The sequence below is a fragment of the Gavia stellata genome, chromosome 2, assembly GCF_030936135.1.
Source record: "Gavia stellata isolate bGavSte3 chromosome 2, bGavSte3.hap2, whole genome shotgun sequence".
In the NCBI taxonomy this organism is placed as follows: Eukaryota; Metazoa; Chordata; class Aves; order Gaviiformes; family Gaviidae; genus Gavia; species Gavia stellata.
The window spans coordinates 111,519,142-111,536,654 of record NC_082595.1 but is presented as its reverse complement, the minus strand read 5'-3'; the positions used below and the strand labels follow the sequence as shown (position 1 = coordinate 111,536,654).

The 17,513-nt window shown below is 44.3% G+C and overlaps 1 protein-coding gene across 1 annotated transcript in view; it reads right to left on the bottom strand.

Moving 5' to 3' along the window:
* The window catches only part of ELP3 (elongator acetyltransferase complex subunit 3), a 94,149-nt gene that overhangs the window by 10,998 nt on the left and 65,638 nt on the right, over positions 1 to 17,513 (bottom strand). The window contains exons 13-14 of the mRNA XM_059834790.1: positions 13,918 to 14,145; positions 11,331 to 11,412 (exon numbers count right to left, since the gene is read on the bottom strand). Of these exons, the coding sequence (XP_059690773.1) occupies positions 11,331 to 11,412; positions 13,918 to 14,145 (310 nt within the window). The remainder of the gene's footprint in view (positions 1 to 11,330; positions 11,413 to 13,917; positions 14,146 to 17,513) is intronic.

Genomic DNA, 17,513 nt, shown 5'->3' with positions numbered 1-17,513 from the left:
TTAGGATGACTCACCAAGCATGTGAGGCATTCACGATCGATTTTCTTTCCTATGGGCTATGAGATTTTAAATGCTGATGAAGAAACACTCAGCAATCTTGAGAGAGAGCCTACTGGTCATTAAACAAGCAGCATCCCCATACATCTACTTCATCAGAGAAACACTGAATGGTTTGGGTGGGAAGGGACCTTCAAAGGTCATCTAGTCCTACCCCCCTGCAGTGAGCAGGGACATCTCCAACCAGATCAGGTTGCTCAAAGCATCTTAAGCCCATCTCAGACCTTGAATGTTTCCAGGGATGGGGCATCTACCGCCTCTCTGGGCAACCTCTGCCAGGGTTTCACCACCCTCAGCATAAAAACACAGCGCATGGCTTCAGGAATTTGTTTCGGTACCTGTCCAGTGCAGGAAGGTAGGGGTCAGAAACCAGCCTTTTCTTCTGAACTTCCCCTCTTACTCATCAGAACAAGAAAGACATCATTAGTGTTACAAATACGATGTCTCTGTACTGAAGAACAACTAAAAAGGTTCCTGTAGATCTACAGTTTAATAGCGCAGATTGCTACATCAGACATTAATGACTTCTGGTGAGTAAAAGTAGTGTGAGAAAAGAGCAGGAAGACCCCAAATGCCTATCAGGAATCCCTGCGATGCGTTCCTGTAAGCAACAGGCACACTCAGCAGTTTAGGTGGCTCCGCCTGAAGGTTATTACCATACATATTTTTAATAAAAAGCGTCAAAACACTAAAAAACCATAATGCTACTGATTTAAGATGTGAGAATGAGTGGGCAGGGAAAAATCCTTTACGATCTCTTCTTGCTTTTGCAGGTGTTTGATGTATAGCCCCTCTTGCAAGTTGCTGATAGGGCTCCTACAAGTTCGTGTGTTCGTCTGGACCCAGCAGCAATGCAAGAGGAGAGGGTCACTTGAACATCAATTACGTTTGCATCTCTGCAGTGCAAGGAAGCCCTGAAAAGGCTCCGGTGTGGCAAATAATGAATTAATACAGTTAATATAAGTTAATACTAGCTAGCCTCTCGCTTCCAAATTTTGCGGACAACGCCCCTTACCTGCTCTGCAGAAATAGTGTTCAGCTTAGTTCTAAACAAAGCACACCGAGATGGGTGGTTCATGCACGCCACAGGCGATTTTTCTCCGGCTCTTCCCCAGCTACTCAACTTCTCTGATGATTCGGCTAATGAAGCGGGCCGGCAACGCTTGACATCACCTGATCCTCCACGCCTACCATTCAGAAATCCATCCTGCCTTCCCATCGCCACCTTCAGCCTCAGCGCACTCAGGCGTGAAACATCCCTGGCCTGTGTCCATGTTAATTTTCTACTTGACAGAACACAAATAGAAACCTGGTCTGGGGGAAAACTGATCATCTTGCCGCATAGTAATTAGCTTATAGCAGGGAACGGCAGCGGTGCCAGACCTCCACATCGCCGTGATGAGGCTGCTACGTCACCGGGATGGAGCGAGGCTACAGTGAAATCTCGCTGCAGGGAGACATTAAACTACCGCTTCAGAAGATGAGGCGTGCTGGTGCGGATTTGGCTGCGGTTCCAGACACCTCTCCAGTCTCCGGAGTAAATTACCAGTGAGGCTCCTTTAAAGGCTACTGGAGACGGTGTAGGCACAGGTGACAAAATGCCTGCATGTTAAAGGAGAAAGGAAAGGGTGCTTATTAATGGACCTCGGTGCCTTCAGTTTGAACAGGGCAAGCACCTGCGATAGGGGAATTCAATCTCATCCCCCACCCCCCCGAACAAGCGTCTTCTCTCCAGAGATAAGGAGACAATCCTGTTGGTACAAGCCAAGCTAGTCTGCTTTCCTGATGCCCGCATAAACAGATAATGCTGACAGACGTCACAGCAGATACTGCAGCCGAAAAAGCTCTTCCGTGCAAAAGCACTGTATTTATAGAGCTAGTGTTCGAAAAGTAATTTGCAGTCTTACAGCACATAAATATTCGGTCTGTGAAATTCCTGGTCCTTGCCCTTGGAGTAGCCAGCAGCCTCACCTGCAGCATTTCAGCGTTCAGATTCACTAAACCAAGGAGGCAGCTCACCTGCTGCCACCAGCACTCTCCTCAAGGACAATCAGTAAGACACCAACCCTTTAAGGACGACATGGCAGTATGAAGGTGCTGTCCCTCTCCTTTTGGCAGCTGATTTAGGCTAGGTAGACAGGGATAGAGACAGCTACTCAATAGCTGGATACCTTCAATTCCTCTGCTGTGAATAAAGGGAATACTCAGTGGTAGCCTCATCTTAACTTCACACAAGAAACTCAGGTTACAGAGGTAACATAAATAAGCCACGTACTGTCACTGTTAAATGCCACTGGTACTGAAACCACCAACCTCTGCTGTGTCCATAGAAAGGGCAGCTGGAGGCAGCTACCTGTGCTCTGCACGTGCCAGCGGTGTAAAGTTTAGAGGAAAGTGGCTTTCACGCACTGAAGACATGTGAAGGGCACACAGAGGCAGTGGCGGACAGTACAAGTAGGGTTTGAAGACGACAGCATTGAAAACCCACACGTAAAGCCAGCAGCAATCCCTGAGACAGGAGACATATCGTTTAAAAAAACCCAACAAACCCAACAAGAACAGTAATGTTACACGCAGAGTCAAAGCACGATACGTTGGTGCCAGGACAGGATGTCAGTTTGGCACAACCCCAACACTTCGCACAAAGAGGAGCAGGAGATAAAGGACTTGGCAAGGAGCTAGCAAAGCGTAACAGCTCAGAGCGTACTGGGAGCCAGGAGGAGCGTGGCGTGAGGCCAGGCTGCCTCGGCGCAGGCAAGCTCTGACGCATGGATGTCTCGTGCTCGGTTACTGCCAAGCCCTGTGTCGGCATGGGCTGGTCGAAGCCACTCAGGCATCGGCCGGTTGTGCTCCAAGTCTTCAAGGTAGAGGCATGAGGGCCACGAAGCCCAGCCAGGAACGACAGCAGCACTTGAGTAGATCCCTTCCCTGGCTCAGCTCTGGGCTGTGTCACTTTCTCCCTCCCTGGATGAGCGCCCGGGCTTTGGCCGGTGGTGCCGGGCACTTCCAGGGACACCAAGTCCCCGTGAGCAACCCTGAACGTGCGGCTACATTCACTCACTCGCACCCTTCTGTCTCTCTAGACCTGCTGATGACAGCCTCTCTCCAGATTTCCTAGACTGCTGTAATAGATGACGCATGCAGTAAAAAACCAGAAATATCCGAGATGGGAACTTTCCCAAAACTGCATCTGCATACGCATTATTTAAGTTCACAAAGACTATTTTAAAAGGAGGTAGGGAAACATTTCTGCCACATGTTTTTCAGTATCATGTGTAACTACGGTACTTCAAAAGAGAAAGGTATCAGTCTTGTAATTTGATTGCTCAGGTGCTTCAAGTAATTGTAAAGCACTGACTCGAACCTCTCTGGTCATCGTTATTGCCAAAGGTAACCACCAAAATCAGAGGATGACATCAGAACAATGAAGTTGCTGCTTAGAGGAAACACAAAGGACCCACAATGTATGAATTTGTTTAAGCACATCCAGTCAGGAGCTTTATGCTTCTGTCATTTAGGAGGGGGTGGACCCAGGACATACAGTATTTCAGAATTTGTTGTATATTACATTTCACATACTCATCACTGGTGCTGTTTTAAAGAAACAGTTCGAAGTACTTGCTACAGGATTAGGGTCAGAAGGGGCTAATTATAGGATGTCAAGCAGCAAAGTCAAAACAATGGCAGTAGGAACCCTCAAGGAGACAACAGGAAAGGTTTTAGCAGAGGACTGTCCTTTATCAACCTTCACCTAGACGAAACGATTACTCCTCCCAAGCTCAAGGTGCAACAGCGAGGGTTACCGACCCTAAAAAGCTCATGAAAAGGGATGGGGAGAGAAGTTTATCAATTGTTGCAGGCAGACTAGCAAGGCAGAAAAATCCCTCGAGGGCTATCAGATACAAAGGAACCCTCTCTGACTCTGGAAGTCCTTGGGCAACAAATGGCTGGAGGCTGAGAAGATGTCTGCGTGCTTACTCGATATTTACTCCCTTCCCCAGACACCCAGCATTGGCAGCATCGGAAATGACATATTGATCCCACCCGTTGCAGCCTACTCGTATTCTTCGGGCAGAGGCAGAGTCTGAAGCAAATACGCCGCAAGTTGGACTAAGAGACAACAGGTACGAGGGCTGCGTCGTACTTATGCCAACGGGAGGAACGCGAGGAATAAGCGTGTGTTTGTCCTAAATCACCCTCTGGATGCTGTGCAGTTTCTGACAAAAAAAACCTGAAGTGCTTGAGTCACTGCACGCGACTGCTCGCCACTGACTCCCTGGCAAGCGCCGACACCTACGGACCGCAAAATGGGAGACACAGCCTCCAAATAGAGCTCACAGACATCCCAGCCCAAACAGAAAGAGATACAGGTCCGTAAATGTGAAAGAGGACAGGAAGGGAAAGCTTCGTTAGGGATTGCAGTAGCATCATCCTACCGAAAGGAGAGAAAACCCTGAATACGGAATTCAAACATCGGCTATTGCCAAAAAGAAAGAAGTGATTATAAATTCAGCAAGCTTACAAGCCCATCCACTAGCCTCAAACACCAAGATTTCTTACATTTTCAGTTCCTTAAAGACTTGTGGACCTCAGAGGATTAACATGTTTAAAATTGTTTTAGTATAATTTAGGTTTGGGGGGACTTTTTTAAAGGGAAAAAAGATGCAAATTCAAAGCAGGTACAACTAAAAGCAAAAAAAAAAAAAACCCACCAACCAAAAAAACCCACCCAACCCAAAAACCACCACAAAACCAACAAAAGGCAAAGAAAACACACATGCAATTACAAATGCTGGAAAATGGAAAAACAGACATTTCAGATCAGACCTCCCCAGAGCTCTGAATAATGGAGTGATGCCTCCAGGGTCTACCATTCAGCTACCCAAGCCTGCATACTAATATACTACTCACATCAGAAGAGTAGAAAGGCACCACTCATGCAGAAAATTACCTTAAATGAGCAATGACTTCATGATAAACAAGCCACTCAGCTTTTTTACTTTGCTTTTTGATTTAGGTGGTGGGGGGCACCTCCTCCCTACTGCTAAAGAGCAGACACAGCACGCTTCTGGCTCTGCACAGAAACCTTGCAAGCAGGCCACAAAACCACCTCGTTACGGTGAATATTTAATTCTGGTTGGTTTTGGTCAAATGTCCAGATATGAGATTGCATCTTTGGGGGGAAGGATGTAACTTGCAGGCTTAGCATCCAGGGTCCAAAGCATCCAGGATCACTAGCATCCAAGGCTTTAAATAGAGCAGAGAATCCGCACAGTGGCGATACCAGTGGCAAACTACAGCGTCACGCAGAATAAGAAACCGGACTATGTATGGCTGATATCGTTTCCCATCCTATCGGTACCCTATTTTCCCCATGTGCTGCCAGAATCCAAAACACCCTTCCTAACCCAGCTTGCAAATGCTCATCTTCCCTTACAAATGCACTCCTAATGCATTTGTCATTGACTCCATAGTCGATTAAATGCAGTTCTCCCACCGGTCCCTTTCAAATGAAGTGATATTTAACTAGACGCACCAGGAGGCAGCTGCTGTACAGCCTAGCTTGCTTTGTGCATCATTCCCCGGTTCATTGCCTGCGACGACTCCTGGGTGCCTGATGCAGGGGACCTCAGATTTTCCTTTGTTTGAAAGTAACCTTGCATGGGTTTAGGTACTGTCGTTATAAGCAACGGCAATCCTGTGAAAACCTGCCGCATCTTTTTCCTTTTCTGTCCATAAATGAAACAGCTCTAAGAGCAAAGAGACTTACGATGAGAAGACAGGTTCAGCTGAACCTGTTTACTCCAAGAACAGCAGGGAGAACAAAATGCTTTGGAAAGAGTCCGCTGGGAAACTCTGAATTTATTTTTTTTCTCCTAGGAGTGCAAACTAACGCGCTCTGAAGAAGCGCAGGAACTGATGGCATTCATTTGCGCAGTCCTGGTTTGGATGTGCTTTTAAAGGAAAATCTGCTCACTGTCTTATCAATACCTTCGTTCCTGACGTAGGGAGAGGTCCTCACCCTGCTCTGGGTAGGGCGATCGCAGCTGATGAGGTGCAGAATGCTACCCAGCGAGCAGGGTGAGACTGGGAAACCAGGGAGGAGCGTTAGGCTTTCTGTAACAGCCTTTAGAGATGAACAAAGCACATCGGAGATAAGCCTGCCTTAAGCCAGAAGTAATTCTCGGCTAAAGCAGCAGTCGAAAAGCTGGACTGCAAGCGTGCGTCAAATTTGGGTTATAAACACGACAAAGATGAAACCCACAACTCAGCGAACTCTATACTCAAAGCTTTGACTAAGAACAAGCTTTAAGCCCTTAACCCCTGGTGCAGCCTTGAAAAGGAGGATTACCACTTGCGGGCAGCGTAAGAACAGTGCCAGTCAGAGAGGAAGATTCCCATGAAAGAAAACAATATTTATTTTTAAATCCCTGAAAACTGCTATGGCTCACAGTTCTGATTCAACACTATTTATACCGCTATGTATTACAAGTCACTAGGATGGAAATCACCTTCATTTTGTCATTAACCTGATTTCTAAATATTTCCTACCCAATCTAATTCCAGAATTTGTGGGTTTTTTAGTTGTTTGGGTTTTATGAACTTGGGGATAGTTTGGGTTGAGATTGGGGAAAGGGTTGTGGAAAAAGGAAGAAGCACAAAAGATGTCTCCCCATACATCCAACTCCCGCTCACTAGATTTTGTGTAGGGTTTGTCTTACCAGATCTTCCTCTGCCCATTCTAAGGAAAGCTCCTGCAGCTGGAGACCACACAAAAGCCTTAACAAATCAAGATAGGTTCCCACTTTCCGAAACATGCTCAGCTGGGACAGATGCAAGATAGGTGGAAGTCCCTGGTCTGTATTATGCAGCAGTTAGGCCACATTATAAATCTTTGTTCGTAAGATATATTATGGTATATATATAAAAAAGCTTCCTACCAGAACACCCTTGCAGAATGCCGGCTTTTGCAGAAGTGTCCTTGCTTAAGGGCAGCGATACTCCTATTCACGCCTGCACCGAAATCCCAGTTAATATCGTATCAAGCCTGTTTTCAAAGCTGTTACATTACTAAACCTTTAAAATTGAAGTTCATTACGAACTAGAGGATTGTACGCAGAAGCTATTCCACAGCACCAATCCCCTAGTATGGATTTATCCTTGGCTTCTTCCAAATCCCCCTAATTAATTTTTTTTTAAAGGCCATCAATCTGAAGCAGAAAAACATCAGAGAGTCAATTCATTAACATTCCCATATTTCCACTTATCCCGGGCCACTTCTTTTATTAATAGCTAGTAAGATTGGCATTTCTAAAAATAACCAACCAGCGCTGGAAGCAAAACTCCAGGGAGCCCTCCCAAACCCCATCAATACTTGGGAGTCTCGTCCTAAGGTCTCCCGAGTACATCCTGGCAGTCAGCAATCTCCGAGGCAGCCCATGAATCAACATCCAATATGAACTACGAGATGCTGATTATTCAAGTAATTTATTACTTCTACGGTGACCAAAAGGCTGTTTACACGAGGAAATTAGGATACTTTAGAGTACTGTTGAATGTGCCCTGGAAGTTTACCTCTAATTTATATGCCAGCTTGGTTTCTCTCCCCTTAATGTTCTTCAACGCAGGTGAATTTAACGCTGCTATGGTGCATCGGATTTACTTTTAGAAAGTTCTGAACCTCCGTTTTCTCTCTAACTGCAAAAGGCAAAGGCAAGAGTAGCACCGTTTCCTTAAACACAGGAGACAGCGTGCTCAAGCAGCACCAACAGACTGGGAGATGAGTCACTGACTATAATGAACGATTTTATCTCTCGTGGAGACTAGAGAAAACAGGTGGTATTAGTTTAATTTCTATTCACAGCCTTGCGATTGTGGATTCCTGGCTGCTGCAGTATGCTTAGGAGAAAGATGTTGGGATCAGTCACCCCAAACTGATTATTATGGTCCTACTGATCTTAATCAGGAGGCAATAATGAATTACTCGTTTCCCATTTACATGTTTGTATCAAGTGATTTTACAGTACTGCCTGACAGAGAATACAAAAATGCAAACACTTCACACTGAAATATGGCACTGACTCACCGCGGAGGGGGAAGGCATTTTAGCCCTCCTTGAAGCGAGAAACGGGCAAGTACAAGACGTGACACCTGACCTAACGAAGGGGACATCTGCATTTGCAAGGCAGTGAAATAACGTTTAATTAAGAGTATTGACTAGGTTATACGTGGGAAGGAAGCAAGCAGAGGCAGAGGGGAAAAGATTATGCCTGAAGTCCTCCAGGGAGTCTGGACAAAAGGAAAATTGGCTCTGGCAGCTAACATGCTCTGCCATGGAGGAAAGAGGTTTCTAATGAATGAGGCTCTAATGGACACAGCCTGAGATGTCAGGAAATGTTGAATACTACCTTGATCAGGATGGGCAGCAAATCAGCTGGACGGGAGAGAGGCATTTCTAATGTAACCTCACTAAAAGCAGATTAGTCATACGGTGGTTTTTTTCTTTCTTTCCTGTTTTTCATAACCACTTGCAACTGTATTGCCTGTTTTGGATGTTGTACATACATACTTTCATCTGAATTTACCCGAATTTGTCTTGAGTTAAATGCATTTCCAAACGAACTTCAAGCCACGCTTCGATCCAAGGCTGTGGCAAATAATCAGGCAGAGACTCCCGGACCCCTCCAGCCTTACCTAGCTCCCCAAATTCATTCCATAAAGGGTGAGCGGCCCCCCCACCAGCTGCATAAGCTAGAGACGGGCGTCTGGCCTCACATTCTTTCTGAAGACAGAAGTGTCTTCAAGCAATCCATAGTGCAAAGCAAGGCTCTGGCACACAGCAGGATACTGGGGGGCACCCAGCCGTTTGGGGTCCCTAGGAAATGAGCTGTCCTAAAACAATCGTTACGAGATGCCCCTACTCAAAGCCAGGGTAGGGAACAGTCACAGATGATCACAGAATAATTGAACGGTTTGGGTCGGAAGAGACCTTTAAAGATCATCTAGTCCAACCCCCTGCCACGACGACTGCTGCTAATTTCTAACAAGAGCTGCTAATTTCTATCCAGAGCTGAACTTGAACTGATCTTAGAGATAAGCCCTAACCTTTAGCCAATAACGAAAACCCTTCATGTTGTCCTATCTTAAAAATACATGTCTTTCTTTTTGAAGAAATCAAAGAGAGCGTTTGCTATTTAGACATAACTTCCCTAAAAATTCAGAGTACAGGAATTCAACCATCCACTCCGTTACTTTGCTAGCAGGAGCCCCGAGAAGGTTTCAGCCCCGCTGGACTAGCACTGCCCCACGCAGTTCTCTGGCAGAGCGAATGCATCAACATGGCCCAGGGACCGTTCCCTGAAGAGGCAGTTTGCATGTTCTGGCACTACTGAGTTGACTAGTACTGATGTAGCCATTAAGTGCAAGACTGGAAAATACTGTTGAAGAAAGGACACCGTTAAACAAAACACTGCAACAAAGCATTAATAAAAACATGCAGTACTAATGAGATAGAGTCCTGGGAGAGACATCTTCAAAGCAGATCTCCCTTACACGCTTCTCTCTAGAAAGTAGTCAAAATTTTCCAGTATGTTGGAGACCTAACCTTGCAGCGGGTTCCCAGATTAAAGATCTATTTTGAAACCAAAATTAGCAAAACGAAGTTCATCCTCCAATAGAGAACGAACTTCCGGCTGCATTTTTATTTCAAATAAAACCTACTGGAGAACTGAAATTCAAGTGGTAACATCTCCAAGGAAACAGCTGGAAAACTTGTAGTCTTTGCAGATGCTGTAGTATTCTGTATTCAAAGACAAATTGTACCATATTGTACTTTGCACTCCGGGGGAAGAAAAAAAAAATAAAAATCACAGACAAGGTCTTAGTAGGATGCCACAAACTGTGCATACAGCAAAACAGACTTCTTGCACTGGATCGCAATACAAAGGATATATTCTTCACATCAGTTTGCTAAAATACAGCTAAAATTAGCAACATGAATGCTTTCACAAACCATTTTTTAGTAACTGCTCTACGTTTTCTGTTCTTGTCAAAAGGTGCGTTCTTTAGCACAAAGGCATCACGATTTCCTCTCTCCGCGCACCCCAAGCCAAGATGCTACTAGCAAAACCAAAAGAAACCATTTTCCCTTTCGCCTCTCTTCTTACTGAGGAGCAACGTGGTATGGACATTTCTTAGCCATATGAAATTCCCAGTTCAAAATGACACCCACACAGCAGCAATAGAGAAAGAGGACTGGCATATGTCTTAAGTAAACAAGAAATCGGGAATCCGGAGAATATAGAATTATCTTTAAGCCTCTAGCTACTGCCTGCACGCTGTCCTCACTCACACTCTGGCCCTTGTCACAAGTACTTGTCGAGGCGGCTCACTTTGCCTTTTCAACATCCAGGGACAGTACGCAGCTGGAAACACACAGAGAAGCTCTTCACTTCACCACTCAGCAGCTTGGATCAAAGTGGTGGTTTTCTGCTTTTCGGGGGGTTTTGGTGGGCGGCAGAAGACGAATACTTTTTTAAAAGGTCTGTATTCCGGCATACACTAATCTTACGCCAACAAGAGTTTCTCTTCCCATACAATTCGCCAGCTTCTCCAGTTATATAACCTATATGCCTGTAAAAGCTTTCTACAGCTACCATAACTGCTAATATAAGATAAATTAAGGCACAAAGGTAGTCCCGACCTTGACTTCACACACATACGATGAACTGATACCACTCTTTTTAGTCACAATTCCTTGAAAATGAAATAGGAGAAAGGGATACAGCTCTTTCTCATACAGCTCCCTTCATGATAATGCTTAATGTGTCTTAAAAGCACATCCATCCACCCTAGCGACGGTACTTGCAGAAAGACTCTAAAATGGAGGCCGGCAATTTTCTATCCTCATAAGCTCTGGAAAGCAGCCCTCGACAATAACAACCTGCAACGGGGCCGAACCAGCGAGGTCGGAAATAGCAGTGTTTGGAGGAGGAAGACACCCACGGTCACGCAGTCTGTCTCCTTCGGCGCTAAGAGCACAGGATGGTTCCCCGCAGCGTGACCTCTGCTATGCTGCTTACAATAAATAGTATTGTCTGGTCAAAGCTACGAAGGAATTTGACTCCATTACAAAGAAGCATCTGCTGATGCTCATTTTCTACCTAATACGATGAATGTTCACAGCAGTGGCGTTGGCTGCAGTGGGTTTATTTTCAGATTAAGATATAGATATATAGATATATATATAAAAAAAAGGGATAAAGCAAAGGTACCTGAAATTACAGCAATTTTCCATGACCCATGCTCCTCCTTGGCTATTCTTTCTGCCTCTTCCATTAGCAACATGCCAAATCCCTATAATGGGAGAAATAACAGGAAGAAAAGGTAAGTTCTGTAAAAATAGAAAGCATAAGCAAGGTCATTACTACAGTTCCAAAAGATTCATATTTTTGGCACAGGAATGATCAAAACCTTATCGCAGGAGAGGGCTTGAGAAGAGTACCGCGGGAGAGGTGTACCAACACAAAGCTTTACGGTGGAGCTTTCTTAGGGTTTTTTTTCCTGCTCGTGAAATTATTCATAGGCAGTTCTAGTGTCTGACTGCTTCTCAATGGCAGGAACAGAAGAAAGTTAAATCCATTGATGATAAATCAACTTGGTAGGCATCCCGTAATTCCTGGCGCTGAACGAGTCTATCCTGCTGAGATAACCAATCCTAAACAACAATCACCCATTTTAACGGCTACCTTACTAGACCTGGGTTTGTGCTAGTGAATTAAAGAAAGCCAGAGCACAAACGCCAGACGCAATTGCCTACGCTGTTGAATCGCAGAAGCATCCCAGTGCCATTCTGAGTGGGGACATCAGTTGAAAGAGATGTGGCCAGACACTACAGATCCAGAGACCCCTGCCGCTGTTCACTTTTCTGATAGACATCTTGCCTTAGCCCCTCGCAATCTTTTTTTCCACAACCCCTCCAGGAGTCAGGAGCTGTGGCTGTGCTCGTTGCAGGATGAAGAACTGAGGCACGCAGCGACCACAGGGCTTGTCGGGGCTACCCACAAGGGCTGCCATCGAACCGCTGCGTGACGCTCGCAGACCTAGGCTAGGCTCAAGCTCTGCGCCGCTCTCCTAGGCTCGGCTTGTGACACAAGAGATGCCAAATCAAAAAGAATTGCAGAAGAGCACGTTAATATTCTGGAGCAGATTCATGCCTCTATTTACGTTTGGAAATCTTGCACAGCAGGAGGGCTACTGGAATCGCAATAAAGCTTCAAAATAAGGGAATAGCCTTTCCACTCTACTTAACAACTTCGTTGTCCTATATATCTGGGAATAATTGATTGGATTAATTCACTCCTAACATTAGGATGCAGGACTTACACCCGGCTCTTTGTTCATTTGTTTTCCTGACAAGATGTACAGAACTGGGCTGTGGCAACACTGAAGCAGATGCGATTTAATTCTAAAAAACGTTTAATACTTACAGGCATTTTTAAATAACACACAGAAATCTTCACTCTAAAACGTCCTTCTAATCAGAAATTGCCCCCACAACTGTGAAGAACACTTTCTGATTAACCTCTTGAACACTGACTATTCCGAATGAACATGACTGCATCATATGCCATGAAATTTCAATTTGCAGCCTATTTTAATGTTTGTAGTTGGCTACTTTCAACTGATTTTCTCTCCTTTTTTTTTTCTTTTTTTCAAATACTGAGGATGACCACTTTTTCCTTCCTAAATTTTTAAGTGTTAACTATTTTATAGCAGAAACATCCACTTCTCTTTTCTTTTTTTTTTCTCCCCGCCCCCGCCACTGCCTTATGGTCACACATCATCAGCGTCTAGCAAAACTGCGTCTTAATGCATATACTCAGGGAAAGATTAATAAATACAAGGAAGTTAATTGAAAACATCAGCCCTGAGCACTTCTGGCAAAGAGGACAAACTGATTGCTTTTTTAAAAGCTCAGTCTAAAGGTTCAAAACCTACCGGGGCAAAATTTAATTCACATTTTTGCTCATTGCAAGCCACAGCATGTTACATGCGGCAGAAGGATAATGTGCCACTTTCATGCGAGTCACTGCAAGGAATTAGAAACACAGCTTTGCACTCCATTCTTCACATGCTTTAAGATACATATGAAATGGTCTCACAAGTGCATCTGAAGCAAAAAACTGTCAGATCCGACTAAGAGTCTTTACTCGGGAGTCTCACCAAATCACTTAAACTGACGCACATCTCAGAACCAAAGTTGGATTTCTCGTTTTGGTAGGAAGAATGTATTCGATAAATTTTCCTTTGAAAGAAGACTGGATAGTACCAAATAAAATCTCACCTTCCCACATGTAATTATTTCAGATTTCAGAAGTGAAATTCATCGATCGAACAAGATCAATTTCAGCAGGAAATAAAAAGACACAATGGATGCATCTCCTTTGTTTTGCCTTTACTCAGTGAAGTCTGATGTACCGTACAAGATATTAAAGAAAAGATTCTTCAAGACCAAAGTTGCTTAGTACTCAAAAGCCGAATCAGCACCAGCATACATGAGCTCATACTGTACGGGCACGAAGCAACGCTGATAGCATTCAGGCATGCTTTTTTATCTCAGAGCAGTTGCAATTGCCTAAACATGATCACAGTAGCAAAAACTCAGAAGCAGCATGATTTCAGCAGGTGGAATGCAAGAAGGGGCTCAAATTCAATTCTGTTTCTATTGCAGTGGACTATAATTCAAAACAACTGAATGAATCTCAGACATTAAATAAAATTCTTCTCCAATTATACTGGGGGTGGGGAGGAGGCTGCAAGAAAGAGGCACAGATTAAAAACTAACACGGCTTGGAGTACCTGGTGCTGAAATTTTGAAGGATCCCGACTGCTCACGGGGACCACACTCCCATACACGTGCAGTTCCCGGACAATGGAAACGCCTCCTTTCAGCTCAGGTCTGAATGACTCCTGCGAACACTTCCGCAGTCGTAGAAGGCCAACGAGAATATCCTGCTCTGGATCTTCATAGGACAGGAAGGTCTCCCAGCCACCATTAGCCACATAATCTCTTCTGACTAATTCAATCTAGTCAAAGAGAAGAAGTGATGGTGAATACAAAGAGGAAAAGAAAAAAGGAAAACTTCTTTAAAAATATTTAAGGAACATGTTGACGTTGAACAGACCAAAACCAATTTCATGGATCCATAAACTATTATGATACAGAGAAAACATGCAGTGCTTTCTTAAAGACCAATTTAATTCTAGATGGATTTTAGCAGTATTGGATAAGAACTGCTGTTACTGCAGTCATATTAAAGATAAAACATGTAACTACTTTAATAGAAATGTATTTGCCAATGGGACAGAACTAGTCTTCTATCCCTATTTGCAAGCTTGCAAGAAGGGCACGTGGTTACCTGTTCGTAAGTCAGAAACCTAAACCCTATGTTTCTTGAGTTACTCGAGTTTCTTTGCAAAAGAAAAGGCTTGAGATGTCTACAGAATATGGGTTTTCTAAGCAGCAGTCAACTGCTTTATTAATTACCAGTTAGTTCTTTCCAGCAACACACAGGATCTACCTACATGAGCAAACTGTGTAGTGCAACAGGAGTGGAGCTGGAAGAGTTGGTGTTGAGTGAGTACTGCATTACATGTGCTTTACAGAATCAGCAGGAAGTGTTTTCTTACTCATTCAGATAGTACTGAAAACCATCCAGACAAGTACCCTGAGAACTGACCAGTAATGACGTATTAACTTGCCTCAAATCCAATTTTTGGTAACAATCTAGACAAAGGCAGCTCTGAAGATCACAAGTGGAAGGGGAAAAGTGAAGTGAGAGTTGGCTGACTGTGGGGAATACAATAAAGACCATGCTTGGGTAGAAGTTGTTACTTCCGCAGAGCACCTAGAAGGTATAAAGAGTAACTGGTGGATAAAAGAGCAGAAAGAAGAAAAAACGTCTTTTTCCGACAGTCCTGACCTACCACCATCACGGAGCAGCCCCAGGACCCAAGGTGAGACTCCCTTCTGGCAACATAAGATCTGATCAGATCTCACGTAACGGTAGCTGTGTTTATCTGTAGCAGAGGTAGCACTGAGTTTATTTGATGTAACCTGCAGCCAATGATGATAATGTCACACCTTTGGTGACATAGTGAGCCATTCTATTTGCATTTTGAACCGATATGGGTATAGCTGAGAGAGCTGCCCATCCTTGCTGGAAGGAGTCCCTTGCCCAGCTGTAACAACCAGCTGCTAAGCAGACCAAAATTATTTCCCAAATTTTCTGGCTCAACAGAGGAGTGGCAGCAATAGTTTGTAATATCGAGGGCTTGATGATGACACAATGTATGTTGAGAGGTTTTCAGTACAGACTAGTCCTGGTCTCATCCCATAAACTAGGCACCCGTTACCAGCGGGCGTACCTTAGGGGCATTCCTGGAAGGTGCTTTCTAAATTAATCAGAATGAAACCAGGTTTCTCTGCTTCCTGATGCTTTCAAAGTGGGGAATGATCGGAGGATTTGCTTCACATGCACACCCCTGCTCTGAACTAAAACCATCAGGCAGATACACCTGCCATCATTTTGAGAGACTCCTTTAACTTTAGAAATTCAAACGTGAATGGCAAGTGTCAGTGGACGCCCTGTGCACTGGTGTTTCTAACATTTACCTCCTGACAGTAGAGTATAGGATTGATCCCTATGCCATGCTCTTCCCAGTACTACTATAAAGACTAAAGCAAAGGACTTCACTGTTTTTTTCTGCAAATCCTCTGATACCCAGAAATCCATGAATTAAAGATTTGTTTACAGAAAAGCTATACGGAATTCTGTCACCTGCCTGCTCTACTCCATGACGAAGCCTGGGTGAACACAGCTCACAATTAAATCCCTTACTGACTACAGAAGCAAGGCTCATTTCAACGCTGACATACAGCTCACGGGGTAAGCGCCCAAGCAGATGTCTGCCGACGTGCCAAGTTCTCCAAGAGCACAACTCCACTCCAGCTTGTATGTCAGGATGGCCGACACACACTGATCCAGATCTACCGTTAGGTACATAACGCTACTAATAAAATGGAAACGTAGAGGAAAATAAAAGAGCATGAGATTTTTAAAATACCCAGATTCTGCAGTTAGTTTCGTATGTGGAAAAGCAGTTGGGTTAAAGCTTACTGCTAATTTATTAAAAAAAGCAGAAAATATTATTAAACACTGCTATACTCAGAGTTCGAAATGGTAAGACTGGAGAACTCCTGGTTTCTCCCGAGGACGAAACAAACCAAGTAGAAAACATGGCTCCATGGCTTGTCCTCCAGCAGGGACTAGATGCCCTGCTATGCCCACATCCAGTCCGAAAGCCACTTGTAGACGGAGATGAAGCAATACTACAGGAACCTTCACCAGGAGGCTTTATATTGCGTGCATTTTTGTAGCATCATAAGCATGTACCCGATAAGCTGATCGGCTCAGAAAAGTCCCTAATGGATCGAGTCTTTTGTTCTCCCCACTTCCTTGGGCACAGAGGGTCCTAGAATACGTAAATCCCCTCCAAGGGTTTTCAGGGACTCATGAGACGTAGAAAGCCTTTGCCTTCTGGGATACTGGTATAAACGTGGCCAAAGCCAGCCCGAATCACCTCCTGGTCGGTTGGTGCACAGCGATGTGTGGCAGCATGCTGCAGTTCCCAGTGCCAGTCCCTTGTCCGTAAACCATCCTGCGCGCTGGGTAAGAACAACCCTCAGCAGGGTGGATCACCATTTCGGTGTGCCTTCCTATTAAATGTCTGTCACAACCCGTTCTAAACTTCCTTTTACAAACAAAGGGAAAAGCCAGTTGCAGATTACATTCTTGACCTAAAGCAGCTACTCCCAGCTTAAAAATCTACCTCATTCCTACTACAGCTCTATATTGAGATCATTATCTCGATACAAACCCCCCTGCTTTGCAGGAACAGCAGTTCCTACGTCTTAACGCTTTCTGCTTTAACGCTAATGTAGGTTCATATCTGTAACAGAGCTGTCATTGCCCCTTGCCTTTCAGAAACTGTCAATCCAACGTCTCTTACAGCAACAATTCACAAGAGCATTTTTAAGGCTATTACGTAGCACTCTGCAGCCTTAACCATTCTGAGAGCAAGCAAATACCTTCCGCTGCTATGGAGAAACGCCACTAATTGAAAAGGCAGCTTAGAGACAGCTCTGTAAATAACCAGCTATGGGCAAGTAATCGACTTCAAATTGATTTTTTTTTTAAAAAACCCAAACTTTTAAAAGCAGACACACCATCACCATTATAAAAATACATACAGCCTACTGATCCTTAACAGAAAGCAGTTGCATAAAGCATAACTAATTACAGCAAGCGATTAATTTATTTTAGATCTGACATGATAGCCTCTCTTATCAAAAGGATGCGTTGTTTACTTATGAAGCCAAGAAAAACATCGTA